Source organism: Pholcus phalangioides, unplaced genomic scaffold, assembly GCF_987345545.1.
Source record: "Pholcus phalangioides strain wild (caught in Gottingen) unplaced genomic scaffold, Ppha-v1.0 ptg000017l_1, whole genome shotgun sequence".
Lineage (NCBI taxonomy): Eukaryota > Metazoa > Arthropoda > Arachnida > Araneae > Pholcidae > Pholcus > Pholcus phalangioides.
In genome coordinates this window covers 57,153,366-57,169,891 of record NW_028301610.1, presented here as the reverse complement: position 1 = coordinate 57,169,891, position 16,526 = coordinate 57,153,366, and the positions used below count along the sequence as shown (strand labels likewise).

Genomic DNA, 16,526 nt, shown 5'->3' with positions numbered 1-16,526 from the left:
AGAAATCAGTTTTTGGATAAGAAATATAGTTCCAGAATGAATTATTTTTGTTAGCGGAAGTATTACTGTAGATGGAAACAGAGTCTGATTTAGAACAGCACATTGATGATCGGTTGATGTTGGTTTTCTGCATGTTTCTGGAGAACGAATGTGAATGATTCTCCCATTTAAAAAAGTCTCCTCACAAAGAGTGGGCACACAATGATTACAACACACAAAAATTGAGGCATCTGTTACTTTCATTACCAATTTGGAAGATAGATGGTGACACATAACACACCTCAAACACTCATAAATATGTTAGGGTCACCCAGCACACATATCTCTGATTTACTGCAATCATTTGTTTCGAAGAATTGTGATTCTATAAGGAGTTCAGCATTATATCAAATCATGGTTTAACATGCATAATCCTTAAAAATTTAAGATTTGTTTACTGAAAATTTCTGGTGCCTAGCAGGGTTGGCACAGTATCAAGGAAGGGTACTATAACCGTGTTCAATCATGTGTATAACACTGTGACATGTACCAATTTGTTCAAATCCAAAAGAAGCTCCAAGCTTTTGAAAAAATGTATGATGAGAAATATAAGCATGCTGTTCAGTCTCAATTATACAATTACACAGCTTTTTAATAAGAAAACCTCAAAAACTTGTTTGTTTTGTAATTAATTTTGTTTGTAATCCAGAATCATTTATAAGAATTGAGTTTTTTTTTTCAATAAATTTTCCTTAACTTAGGTTTTAGTTTCTGTTTTGAATGGAACTGTCTCATTTTTAATCCTGTATTATCAACTTCTTTCACTTGCTTCAATTTTGACATACATATCATTCATATTATGGATGATACTTGGGATGTAACCTGTTTGCAATTTGAAAAGTGTATATACTGAAACCTATTTTCTAATACCTTTTTACCTATATACAGTCAAACAGGTTCCAATAATCATCTATAAGTTGAGTCATTTGTAAATCCAAAATATCTTATTTATTTCATTATTGTTTTGATGTCACGTAGTATGTTGCATTTTGGTTTTAAATTTTTATTCTATGGCCTAGACATTTGTTTGTTTTTCAATGTTTTATAAGACTAGAATGTTTCGGTGAGGCTTGAATCTGTTTTATTGACAGCGAGATATAAAAGCTAATGATGAAATGAGAGAAAAAGAAAAAATATCATGTGAAAAAAACAAGATTTTCTGATTTTTTTTTTTACTTCTAATTTTTTTCACACAGAAAAAAAAATCAAATTTTAAATGATTGTGATCAAATAAAATTTCAGTAAATAGCCTCTCTCATCCTTCATTTTTTTTTTTTCATTTTTGGTTTCCATTTACAGAAGTATCTCTACAATGAAATTTTTCCAGAATGTTCTCATCTTTGTTAATGACACACTGAAAATTATTTCTCTATAACTAATTTTCTTCATAAACTTTTTAATTGAATAAAACAATTTCATTATTTGGAGACTCCGCAGTATAAATATATGTGGGTCATTCTCACAAAACTGGACAAAAAAATTAACAAAAACTATCAAAAATAAATGTCAGTTAAAAAATCCAAAAACATTTGTAGGGACACTTCATTACCTGCTAAATTATAGAGTTGTGACATGTCAGAGACAGGAATATAAATATAAAGTGAACAAAAATAAGTTCTACGCCAAATATATTTAACATAAATTTCTGGGGACACAATTTAAGCCAATTTTGTGAGAATGACCTATATATTGTATACAGTCAAACCTTGTTAATGTGAAGTTACTTATCATGAAATTCTGTTAAACAAAAAAAAGTACAACTCTGATTTTGCTCACTCTTAACCTTTAACATGTACAACTTTGCATATGTGCATAGGATTTTTTAAACCATTGTTACTGCAGGCTGTTTGAAGATTGATATTAAAAACCACTTTTGCACATGAGTTTAGTCATATCTTTTCTATTTTACATTTTGAATTTGCTGGTATATGCCACAATTAACAACAACGTTGAATTGATTGTTACATACAAATACTAAGTTCAAAAGTTACATTATAATTGATGAAAAAGACGACTAATATTCTGACTAATGAAATTATTGCTAATGGGAAGACCAAAATCGAAATGCATGAAATAATCAACTAGAAACCGACTTTCTACCCAATATGTTATTGAAAGTTGCTGGTCACCCCGTATATAACAGACTCAAATGCGTACACAGGAGGAGAAAGGTGCATTGCATTGTTTTTTTCCCAGAAATTATTGGTGGGTGGGGGGGGCCTCAGCCCCCCTTGCAAAATTTATTGAGGGGCTCAAATGTCTTCAGCCCCTAGGTTCCGACGCTTATGATGTGTAGGGAAATCAAGCTTTGGAAGATGTCAAAATACTTAGGAACTTCATAATTGAAGCAAGAAAATATTTCTTCTACTCTGAATAATTTAAATAAAATTTATAAGTTTTGACTCTACACTATAAAGAAAATCAAACAGAGGACTACAACAGTGAGTTTTTAAAAATGATCTGAATTTTTCAGATTATACTTCTTAATCAACTCGGTATATCATATTTATTTATGTTTGTATTAAATTCAAATTAATGCTAAAAAAAAATTCCAAGACTTTCTTCATTTTTGTTGTAAATACATATTTCTTCTTGCTAATCAGTTAACATAAAATTTAGTTTAAGGGGAAAAAATTATGTGTGTGGGTTAATAGCCTCAATTTCTCACAGTAACAATGTTTGACTGTATTAGTTATACACTGAAGAGCCAAAAAAACTGGTCCACCTGCCTAATATCGTGTAGGGGCCCCACAGAAGTGCCGCAACATAACGTGGCATGGACTCGACTAATGTCTGAAGTAGTGCTGGAGGTAATTGGCACCATGAATCCTGCAGGGCTGTCCATAAATCCGTAGGAGTAAGAGGGGGTGGAGATCTCTTCTGAACAGCACGTTGCAAGGCATCCCAGATATGTTCAATAATGTTCATGTCTGGGGATTTAGGTGGCCAGTGGAAGTGTCTAAAGTCAAAAGAGTGCTCCTGGAGCCACTTTGTAGCAATTCTGGACGTGTGGGGTGTCTCATTGTCCTGCTGAAATTGTCCAAGTCCGTCGGAATGCACAATGGACATGAATGGGTGCAGGTGATCAGACAGGATGCTTACGTATCTGTCACCTGTCAGAGTCGTATCTAGACGTATCAGGGGTCGCATATCACGCCAACTGCACACATCCCATATCATCACAGAGCCTCCACCAGCTTGAACAGTCCCCTGTTGACATGTAGGATCCATGGATTCATGAGGTTGTCTCCATACCCGTACATGTCCATCAGCTCGAAGCAATTGGAACCGAGACTCGTCAGACCAGGCAACGTGTTTCCAGTCCTCAACAGTCCAATGTCTGTGTTGTCGGGCCCAGGCGAGGCATAAAGCTTTGTGTGGTGCAGTCATCAAGGGTACACGAGTGGGCCTTCGGCTCCAAAAGCCCATATCGATGATGTTTCGTTGAATGGTTCGCACGCTGACACTTGTTGATGGCCCAGCATTGAAATCTGCAGCAATTTGCGGAAGGGTTGCACGTCTGTCACGTTTAATGATTCTCGTCAGTCGTCGTTGGTCCCGTTCTTGCATGATCTTTTTCCGGCCGCAGCGATGTCGTAGATTTAATTTTTTACCGGATTCCCGATATTCACGGTACACTCGTGAAATGGTCGTACGTGAAAATCCAAATTTCATCGCTACCTGGGAGATGCTATGTCCTATTTCTCGTGCGCCGACTATAACACCACGTTCAAACTCACTTAAATCTCGATAACCTGCCATTGTAGCAGCAGTAACCGATCTAACAACTATACCAGACACTTGTTGTGTTATATAGGCGTTGCCGACTGCAGCGCCGTACTCTGATTGGTTCCATATCTCTTTATTTGTACGCATGCCTGTACCAGTTTTTTCTGCTCTTCAGTTTATGTAATGTTCATCTGTGATTTTCTTTATAAGATAGATAAATCCCTGTAAAGTTTTTGTTTAACTGAAAGAAACATAAATCTCAATTATTTCTAAGCTGTAATAATGATAGTTTGAAAACTAATTTTTTTCTTCTTTCTAGCTGGCTTCACTGCTTATGGATATGGGCGGGGAATTCCTGGATATCCAAGCATTGGGTACTCATTCCCAGGTATGAATCTTAACATACCTCAGATTTGCATACCTTATCCATTGGAACATTTGAATCTCTTCAATCTCCATGCTATGCAAATCTGAAAGGAATTAATTGCAAGGAATGCAGACATTTACAGTATACTGTTTCTTATGCTTGCCTCTGAGGCACTGCTAAATGTTTTGTTGGTCGTGAACTGTGTAATATGATGACTAATGCGGCCACAAACATAGGTTCATCTGATTTGTATGGCAGTATGACAATGTGAAGTATTGATACAAATGTTACTTCCAAAATATCAAGTATAGCCTTTTTTCAGGTATTAAGCTTCTATGCAGAGTATTATTCAACCTGAAACAGTAGAGTAGTTTTTTATTCAGAGTGTGTGCCTTTCCATGATGTTCTAAACACATAATTCTAGGAAAAATAAAAGTCATTTTTGGGTACCCTTTGCATTTAACTGGGCTCTATTTTGATAACAATACATAAATAAGTACTATTGTTTTGGAACAGCTTCGTCTCAATGCTGCTTTTTAAATTACATGAAAATGTTTGTCATTGCTGCCAAGTCACATATGAGTACCTAATTAGGAGTATTTTAAAAAAGAAAATTATGAAATGTGCATGATCTGTGGGGTATATTCAATTTATTTCTTATCTCTATTTTTATCAGTTCAAGTTGTCTTCATATTTCAAGTGCATTTTTTTTACTTTTCTTTTGTGTTGATTTATCACTATGAGGAACATTTTTTTACATTATACCCTATTTCTTTTACGAATTACTCAGGAATGATTTACTATATATGTATTAGTAAAATTTTTCAGAGTATTCTACCCAAGTGTATAACATTTTTTTTTATTTATGTGTACTTGCAAATGAAAAAAGAAGGCAGTGATAAATGGATTCTGGGCTAAAGAGAACAATGGCTTTTTGAAAAGTTTGGTTTCAGACATTTCATTCTCAGTTCTGATCGCTGTGATTTCTTAGCTCAAAATTTACTTAGTTACGCTAATGAAGGCCTACCTAGTAGTCATTAAAGCCTATATTCTCCAAAAGAAGGGGAGAAATTATGTAAACTAAAAACCTACCAGTTCAACCCTATTGCAAAAAAAAAAAATCAATGTAGACATTCTTTATTGTTGTTCCCTTTGAAAGCTGTGAGACCCATTATTTTATTTAAATTGTGAATTTTCTTAAATTTTTTAATTTTTATAACTAAGTTTGGTAAAACTTTTAAAAATTATCTAATATATTTTCATTAATTACTTTGAATTTGATGATATAGACAAACTGTTATTTTGAACATATTAATCTTCCTTCTCAGCCAAACGTACCATAGTATGTATGGAAGTTTCATAACATTTGAATATTCAGGGGTGTACAAAGTACTGGTGAAAAAATCAAAATAATTTTATGTAACCAAATAATTTTTTTTTCTGGCTGGATGAAATTTTTTTTCATTAAAATATTTATCATGAAACTCAATAAAAAAAATACAGATAAAAATGTTATTCCAATATGAAATACATGTTATTCAATTATGAATAAAACATTTTTATTCACTGCACATAAAACAATGTAATCTAAATTTATCATGTTTTTATAAATTGAGTAAAAATAATAACTATAATGCACAACTTCGTTATAAAACACAAACCAACACATCACAAATTATAAAAATTCTAGTTAAGAAATTTGATGATTTAAGAATTTTATTTTCAAATTATGAAAAATGATGTGTTCTTATGTTTTCTATATTGTCACGTCTAAAAACCAAGTTATTAAATTTTAGTATGCATAATATAAAGGTTATGAAATAATAAATTTTATGGATAACATGTGCTAGTTATAATTAAAAATGTCTGAGAACTATATGTATATGAATGTGTAGAAAATCATCAAAATACTACATGTTTGTAAGATGGTTAACATGCTGAAAATATATCCAGTATTTGAGACATTTAGACTTCTCTCAGAATAAATTTACTTTTAAAGAAAGACCCTAATTGCACTCCATTAAGTATGTAAGTATACTTATTGGATTTATCAGTATACTTTTTGGATGTTTCTTCCAAATAACTTTCTCATGTCACAAAAATGAGATGCACAGTGAATATACATTTGCTGTTAAACATTGACAAAATTTATGCTGCATTTGTATAAATGAAATCGAGAAGAAAATCATCAAAGTCAATCTTCTATTTTATGTAACTGAACTTTAAATAATGCCTTTTGATGCAGGATAGTTATTAGCAGCCTAGGATATTTTCCATTCAGTTTAAATAACAATGCAAGTCTACTGGAGTTAATTTTTGTAATATCATATAATAATAATATGATTATCAAAATAATCACTGAAAATTACCTTGGAAAAAGATTGTGTGTTAATTTTCTAAAGCATCAATCCTCAGAGAGAGACGTGTGAAGTTTATTCATTTTTGTAATTTAAATTTTAATCTAACTAGTATTGTGTAAGTTATGTGTGTAAAATAGATGCTTTTTGAGGGGTGGTATCATGCCCTCTAAAATTTGTTTTACCTGTGTAGAATGCCAGAACAAAATGCTTTGACATACAATTTAGTATGTTTCTCTTTCTCTCTCTTTTGTGTAGCAGAACCTCTGTGAGCACGGAAACATTTTTAATTTGTGGATGGCATGATGCCATGCACATGCTCTGCTTAGAGAGAATGCTGCTTGGAAGGTTGTAGTGTTTAGAAACCAATAGTTTGAAAGTCTTTTATCAGAAGTTAAATAATGAGAAGTTAATAAATACTCACATATGATGAAAGAAATTAGTATGAACAATAGCGCCATATGAGTTTTCTTAGTGGAATTAAAAAAAACCAGCTTTAAACTAGCAGCAAAAAATATACAAACCGACTTGGAAGCTTATTTTTAATAAATGCTCAGGTGAAGTTAAACAACATTGAAAATGTGAGAAAAGTGAAATTAAATAAAAATTATTATCCTTTGTTTGAAATTATCTTTAAATTTATTAAATTCACCAAATAACATCATTTCACACATTCAATAAAAAAAGAATGAGCCAGCTTTTCTAAAGTGTGCCTTCAAATATGGAGACCAATTTAAATTTTTAGCTTCAGCAGCCTTAGTATATATGTACTTCAGAGAATTTTGGTTCAGCTTATGCGACAGTTCAAAGTTCTACCTGAATTAAATAGCTTTGAGTAAAACCAAACATGAAAAATTATATTTTTGGCATATATATCTAGCAGGTCAGAAACTTTTTTGTCTTAAGAAAAAAATCAAGTATATGTTGTTTCTAAATAATAGCAAATTAAAAATTGGGATTATAGTTAGGTAGCAAAAATCAAAGCATCTTTTTTGAGGAAATTTTACATGAGACTCAATTGATTTGTTTCACACATTAAGAAAACTTACAAAATGACTGATTTTTTAGTATTAACAAAGATATAAAAATATCAATACATACTCTCATGTTTTAATTTTTAAACAAAAAGTTAAATGTTGTTCTCACACAATGATTGACTCAATTTGCATAGTTTGTTTTGTGCAGCATGCCTTTGTGGATTGGCTTAAAAGTAGACAATGTATATTTATATATATCTTGTATACTTACCTGTACTCTAAACTGCATTTTGAATACAGTGAATCAAAATCGCTGAACCAGACTTGAAATTTATTCTTAATGACCTAACTGGAAGAACCTTAGACAATGCCAGTAAGTCATGCACTCCTTATTTTTTACCCAACACCATATGGAATAATGGTCAGTTTCAATTTTTTCTAATCTTATTTTCCCTTCATATCAGCATTTTGTTGAGTGAGGAAAAGTGTTATGAAAGCTAATCTTCTCTACTCCAATCTGCATCAATTTAAGTGCCTGCATGAATTGGAGTTGAGCTTGGATCATTGACATAGATTACATCTTCTCAATCCTATAATATGCATCAAAATGTTTAAATTTTTACTGGAAACATGTGAATACATGTGGTTCTGTGTGTATGTGTTAATTCCTATGACTTTTTTACTATGGGAAAAATCATATTTTTAGTGTATAAAATTGGTAAATCTATAGCATATTTGCTTATATTCCTGAGGATCTTAGTTACACGACCAGATTTGATATTCAGACTATTTTCAGTATTTAAAAGTCACTTAAATGACATGAAAACTTTAGAATAATGTTTTTCAGTACTTTTTGAGGAAAATAAGATAATCTTCAGAACAACATACTGAAATGCTTCAAAAAACAACTGAAAGAATTCTATATATATGAAGTTTATCTACCAAATATGATTTATATATTGAATTAATATATAAACTTATAGGAATGGATATTGAGTTTTTTCCTTCAATTACTTTCCTGATTCGATGCAAAGTCTATTTAAAATATAGAAACTGTGTTTGAAAGTCTCTGAAAGGTTCATTTGAAACATTGGTCAATTAAGAACTTACTTACTTTTATATTAATATCATGTTTTGTTGGTGTAACTACAGTTTTTGTTGAATTATTTGTGAGTTAAAATGATAAAATAGGGTATTATGCTTCCAATAGTTGTATGCATCATCATGATTATAATTATATATTTACACCTATATTTAATATTATCTTTAATATCATGTATGAAGAATGTGGGAAATAAATAAGGATGTGAATTACATTTCCTCTTTGAGAAGCTAGATCAATGGAAGAAAAAAAATAGTGCAATAACATGTAGTGTGATATTAGTGCCTGTTCTGTGGACTTGCTGTGATATTGTGAGTAGAATATGTTTATTTTATTGTTCCACTGCAGATGTTGGATTTTTTGGAGAAAAAGTTTTTGAAAATATTTTTTACAAGTTCAATTTATTTTTTTGCATTTTATTCAAAGCAGTTGTATTGCAATGGAAATCAAGAATAGATTTTTTATGTAGTGCATTTTTATCCTATTCATAGCTAATGTATAAATTTGTATATTTAAAATTTGAATATTATTATAACTATGCAACTGAATGGAAAGATTAGTGCACTTGATTTCTTGGTTTTCAATACTTTAAGAAATTACTGAATTTTTCAAATGTGGTGATGTATCTAACTTAAAATCGACTTGAAACTGAAAAATGTTACATGAGTAGATGAAAATTTTTTGATTTATGTTTTATCTACTGTTTTGATAACTTCACTTCGGTCAGTAACATGTTTGTTTTTTTTATCTGCCATACTTAAATAAAATTAATGTGTTTCTAAATGGTTTTGCTTTCAGAAAGAGTGTTGTAATTTTTGTATTTAATATATTTTATTAATGAAGAGGAAACTTTTTCATATCAATTCTGTTCATTCAAGAAATTATTACTTGTTGATGGTGAAAAAACAACTTTTTCAGATAGATAGAAAATGCAGAGTAACTTTTATGGTACAAATGAGTCTAAACTTTTAATAGCCATGCTTCGAATTCACTTCAGATCTTCAGAACCTCAAAGTTTTGAACACATTTTTTCTGAGGCTGCTTTGAAAATTTGTTTTTGTTACATTGCAATTGGAAAAAAATTAACGATAAAAAGAAAGTACAGTCACCAAAAAGATTGAGAGAAATGGCTCACAAATAATAAGAAAATCATTAAAAAATAATTCTAACAGATGACTCAAGTGGGTTTATATTCATTACTTTTTTACCAAACCCTATGGATTTCAATGATCTTGCAATAAGTTAAATCTTTTCTCAATTATATCTAAAAAATTTCATGCATTGTTTATGCAAGGTTGAACTTCCTTATATTCCTTAAACTGAAAAGAAACTTTCAAAAAAAAGGAAATAATTTTATTTTAAAATGAAAATTCACTGTAGTCACAAAGTTTCAGATTTTTATTCAATGACCTCAATATCTAATTTTAATTCATTTTTTAGCATTAAAAAAATGTCACCATTTTACTAAAAATGCAATGAAATTAAATTTGAGATTCAAATTAAAATTTAAATTCTCTCAACTTAAATGGAAATTGACAAAGAATTGGTTTTATCTTTGATGCAGGAATAATAAAAATGATAAAGTATTACTTTAGATAGACACAAAGAAAGTCAAATATTTCAAATATTTCTATGTAGCATGTGTATAAACTTTTATAAGCAAAGCCAAAAAGTAGTTTTTATTTATTTTTTCAAAAATATCAACAGCTATATTCATCCTGAAATTTGTTTGATCCATGATGAATTATTATGATGTGCCAAACAATTTGATTCTCTGAACCTATTAATGATGATTAATTTTCTTGATTTAAATTTAAAAAAATTCTTAAATTTTCAGTAATTGAAAATTTACAAATTTTTCAAACCATTAAGATATTTTATCAGCCTCTATTGAAGAAAAATTGTGTTATTTCCTCTGCTGTTTCTTGTTCTCTGGTTTCTATCAAAAATTTGTTTCCCAATATGATTACTAAAGCATAAAGAAATGTGAAATACTTTGCTTTTATTTTGTTCTTCTTTTCTCGTGTTTATAATAGACTTTTATTAATTTTATTGCTATGAAAAATTAAACATAAACTCTAGATAATTTAATTTCAACTGAAATACTTTTAATATTCTTATATAATACTATTTGTGTGGCAACATCCTATTTTATATTAACATTATTTCAGGTATGTACATCAAATTTCATAATGAAATAAGATGAATTTTTATTTTTTTTTCGAATAATTTATGAGAAATGGGGAAAAACTGGATTATATGAATGTCTCTTCTAGAATTTCCACAATCCAAGTTTTGTAGGACTAACTGATATATATATATACAGGGTGCATAGCTAACACCTCACACTACAAACAACTAGTGAACTGTTTATCCTAGAGGCATACTTCCAATTAGAAAAAATATTCAAATAATGTGTGGACCTCAGATATGTCATTCATATTGCAAAGGGTTGTATAGTTATTAAAATAAAAAAAATTTATACGGAGACGCTGTGCTCAAAAAGCAAATTAAAAAGTTGTTACCCTGTCTCTCCTGAGGCTGACAAAGAAATTCCATATTTCTAAATATTTCCTGAATTCAAAAATTGGAGAAAAGTTGAGGAAAAAACAGCATAAATAAGGGAAAAAACGTTTTCCATTAGTTTATGCTGTTTTTTCCCAACTTTTATACACAATTTTTGAATTCAAAATATCTCTTAGCGAGTATTGCACTTACAAACATAAAACTTCTTTTGCTGGCTTCAGGACAACAACTTTATAATTGGGTTTTTAAGCACAGACTGTCTGTATAAAAAGTTATTTTTTCATTTTAATAACTATACAATCCTTTGCAATATAAATGACATATCGGAGGTCCACACATTATTTGAATGCCTTTTCTAATTAGAAGTATGCCTTTTGGATTGACGGTTTGCCAGTAATTTGTTTTGCAAGGTGTTAACTATGCACCCAGTACAAATACCTATATATACATATATTGTTGTGATAAAATTATGTATAAAAAGCATTTGCTTAGCATCACATTTTTGCACTTGTCATCTGTTTGCAAACTGTATTATTAATTTGAAAGATCATAAAAAGTTTTTCTAAAAATGCTTTTGATCTATTTTAGCTAATACTTGATGTTGCTTATGTATATTAGTAAATGTTAACAATGTTCTTCCATTCGCCCGTCAGTGAAGGATACATACAATCATTGATTCTTTTGCCTGTTACTGCACTTTGTAACATTTGTGTTCGAATTGTGGCGTCTAAAAGCAAATATTTGTTTAAATGTGAATGTCCACATGTAATTTTACCATCTTGGTGTGCCATTCTAATTCATCATATCTATGTAAGAAAGCACTTTGTACTTTCATCAAATGGAAAACAATGCAATAAAATGTACATAACTGTATAATTGTGTCCATCTCAGTGTAGATATAGTATTTACTGTTGTAAATTACTGAAATTCAGTCAGATGCATGTGAAATATAAGTCACCATCTATAGTATATTTTCAAGTTTATTATCAACACTCACCCCTTTTAATACCTGATTAGTTAGTTGTAGGTATTTTAGCAGATTTTTTGCAAAAATTCTAAATTTGTATCTATTTGGCCTAAATATAAAAAATCTAAATGTGTACAGATATAAGTAAATCAAGGTTAATGTGAATCAAAGCAAGTTTTTCTAAGCAATGCTAAAAAGGAAGGTTGCCATTAAAATTCCGGTATAGTTTCAAAATAAATAGACAATCCTTATAAAAAGACTTGTGGAATATATGAGCTAATTCTCTTAAGAAAACATTTCAATATGAAAAATTTGTCAGCAGTCAAAATTCTTCTAATTTCTTCAACATTTTCATTTATTCTAGTAAAATAAAGTTACCGCAAACTATTATTTCGTAATATGTCTGTTTATAATAAACATTTACAGTATTTCTTAGAGAAAGCGGTACATGAAAGTGTGTGCTGCAATGTAAAAAAACATAAATGTGAACTTAATGAAAGTGCTCCATTGGTGCATCTGCTGCACTTTTCAAAAATAAAATTTAAATTCCATGTGAATACTGTTTTTATGCATTCTACAAACAAACATTTGCTACAAATGCTTGCTAAATGCTATGAACCCATTCTAAATAGTTGAAATTCAATTTAATTAGTAGACATTTTAATGTTATACAATGATCTTCATAGTGGATTACTTGGAGACTAGTTTCAAACAAAAATGAGCGTAGGTACTACATCAAGCCTGCTGCAAGCCTCCAAAATTATGCTTCCAAAAACATTAGTGCTGTGGCAGATAGGCCAAGAAATATGATATATTATATTATTTATATAAGATATATATACTTATTATATGTTTTCATTAAGTAGATGAGGTCAAACTAGTTATATATCCAGATATCTTATATAATATACTGATATTTATCATCATTATAGCACTTTTAATATGCTTATTCAAAAAAAAATATAATCTTCTATTAAAAAACCAAAAGCTCTCATAAGAAATTTTAAAAAGTTTTCTGATTTCTTTTCTTATAACTTGTTTACAAAAATAGTTTTTAGTGAGTTATTTTTAACTGGGAACATGTTGGGAAAAGAAATTTTTCCTGGAAAAGAAAGAAAAATTACATTCTAACACCTCTGTGGCATTTCAGTCATTACAATTAACTCTTAATGTCTTAATTGTTTTTCTTTTTTCCCATTCTGTGTGCTAATTCTAATAATAGCACAATACCAAGTTAATTGTATGAGAAACTATCAGCATTAATGGAGCTAGACATCAGCTACATGTTCTTTAATTAATAATTACATTGAATAAAAACCATATTCATAAACTGATCTGGACATGTTATGAGTTAAATTGCTAGCTATATCTGAACTAGATTTTAACAATTTTGTTGTGTCATATATAGATTCAGTAACTATTACTTCATTTCAATTAAAGCTAAAGAGAGTTTTAGCTTTAGCAATCATTATATATCTATTGCCACCTTACCTTACTCAATTAATGTGTAAAACAATGATTTTTTTTTCCAATAAAACTTTACTTTTCTAATATGTTCCCTACCACAAAATAACTTGTATTGTGTCGCCTGATTACAGAATAACTGTATATTCATAATACAGAATAACTAATATTCACACATATCCAATGTGATACACTGAGTGGCCACTTTATTATGACCACTTCGTCATTCGATGGGCCACTTTTTACCTTTAATACAGAGTTGATTCTTCTTGGCATGGACTCTATGAGATGTTGACAGGTCATTGCACCCCTGAGCGAATTTTTTCTTGTTAGTTGCAGACAGCAACATGTTTAAACTGGCCTTCAGTTTCCATATCTCGTACTATGCATTATGGCAAACAGTGCTTTGAGGCAATCCTTGATTAAAATGTGCTGCACTTTATTGCACTGTTACTATTCTGTTGTCTTTCACAGACTATGTTCTGCCCGAGAATTCACCATTCTGGGATGGCCACAAGTTACATGTTTAGACCGAGTTTTTTGCCTTACAGTCCAGTCTTTAAACACTTTAACTACTGCTGCTCTTGAGGATTTCACTAATGCTGCAGTTTTGTTGATATTTGCTTTATTTCTCTGGGCTCCTGCAATCATCCCACATTCAAATTCCATCAAATAACGTTTCCCCCCCATATCTTCACAAACAATTCACATACACTATTGTCTCAGAAACTAATATTTCCTTTTTTTTTATACTAGCCTAGCCTTATAGCAGCAACAGTGTAATGCCATAGCTCATTTGTTTAAAACTGTCAGGTAGGCATAATAAAGTAGCCACTCAGTGTATAAGTGCTTAAAATTTTTATGGTAGTTATACTGACAGTAATTTTAATTGCATTTCAAATGTTTGCAATCCATTGTCTCAGCTAAAGAAATTTTCTTCATTTAAAACAATGTTCATTTTCTATAAAAGTACATATTTATAAAGATTTGAAAAATCACACTTTGATCCTGGGCACTTTATCAGCAAAATCGTTCATATTTACATTAAAGAGACTATTTTTTTTAATTTATAATTCTGACAGTTCTTCAATATTTATATGATTATATTCAATTATATTCTTTATTTATTGATATTATTACATTAATCTTTATTTATTGATATCATATTATTCTTTCTTTATCGAGATATTATATTTTCTTCTGTTAATATGTTTTATGTGCATCCATTCCCATGTAAAATCTTACTCCACCTTTTTTCAAATTTTTATCTGATGGCTGTATGATTGGTATTCATTATCCTTTACATCTCTATAAATTTTTAATAATATTAAATGTACTATATAAAACAAATAAGTACATATTATATTTTATAAATACTCGGGTCATTGAAATATTAATATGTAAGAAGTATGATTAAGTTCAAAATGATAATAGTTTTCTTTATTAAAAAGCATATGAAATTGGTAAATCATACATATGTGTGTGTGGGCATATTAGTTTATGAAATTTTTATTGAAAGGTTTCAACAGCCTCCTACTGTTGATTCTATGTTCCTGAGGTAGTTTAGCATGCTGTCTTCACAAGCTGTAGAGAGAGTAATTGATTTCAGCATTTGTATAAAATTGGATCATAAGTGTGTTCAATTGCAACATGAACTAAGAGTAGGTTTTTTTTGGAGGGGAGAGTGTGTCAATGCAGCTGACTAAGGGTGATTTACTATAGTTTTCTAACCCTATGTTTGGAAACAAGCACACTAAATCTGTGAATTTTCCACATATTCTAATATTTTATATAAAATTTATTAAAAATAAACAGAATGCAGCAAATTAAAATCGTGTATTTCAAGGTACTTGTTCTCATGTGAGCAGCTAATGCCTCAAATCACCCCAAATCTGGATCATGCACTGTTAAAGTATTATTCTACTACATGGCCCTATGAGGGCGGGAAGAACTGACAAGCCTTGAAAACCAACTGTATCTGGATTCCCATCCCCAAGAAAAATTGAACTCTTACAATATTGAGCTTTTACAATATAAACTCGCTAGAAAGACGCAATGGAAACTCTGGCCTAAGACTTGTACTCCAGCATGTAGGGCCCTGGTGTACTATAGTAAAGCACAAGTTACGAGTTGTGTACATTCGTACACTTAAAATTGAGATATGGTAGCAAGTAAACTCAGAACAGTTTTAAGTATGATACTATTAATTAATAAATGATATTAACATACATGCTAGACCATATGTACAAAAAGAAAATTCAGGTAAAGCATTTCATACATCATCAAATCAAAACATAATATTTTCCTATAATAGCAGAGTATTCATTCTCATGTTTTTCTATTTATTATTCTTATGCAGTAATAAAAGTATTTCTTTAATAAAATCAGTATAATATCTATCACATCATTCTTTAGCTTAATCTTGGTACAAATGTAAATGAAATTTTGAAAATATATGTTAGCACATGATGTTTTTTTCCTGACACACAAAAATTTTCAAAACATCATCATCAATGCACTCACTCATATCAATAAGTTTTTACATTTATCGCTATGTTTTTAACTTGTGAAAACCTTAACAGCTCCAACATGGCTGACTTATAGATAGTTGTTCATTGTGTTTATGTGAGTGAAATAGTTTTTGAAGATGAAATGATTATATTAGAAAGGGAATGTGATTCAAAAGACATAAAAAGAGTCGGGGTACTGCAAAATTTGCATTGATATTGCACAGAGTCTGTCATCTTTAATGTTTACGCTGCTGCATGGAAGAAGATGAAATCCACAAATTTAGCTGATGAGAAAATGATTTAGCACTGGGTAGATACTGCCACAGAGAGCCAGCAGGCCTACAACAATAAAATTATTCAATTATTATGCTTCACTCATAGTTAGAAAAATTGATGGCAGGTAGCAGCACTACACATAGCGAGAATTACACAGAAACAGACTTCATGTTAGATTCAAAACTCATACATGCACAGCTTTTAGCGTGGCC

At 30.2% G+C, this 16,526-nt stretch overlaps 1 protein-coding gene across 1 annotated transcript in view; it reads left to right on the top strand.

Moving 5' to 3' along the window:
• Positions 1 to 16,526, top strand: part of LOC149074161 (RNA-binding protein Musashi homolog Rbp6-like) — a 409,321-nt gene that overhangs the window by 321,115 nt on the left and 71,680 nt on the right. The window contains exon 11 of the mRNA XM_089246590.1: positions 4,088 to 4,156. Coding sequence (XP_089102716.1) covers positions 4,088 to 4,156 — 69 coding nt within the window. The remainder of the gene's footprint in view (positions 1 to 4,087; positions 4,157 to 16,526) is intronic.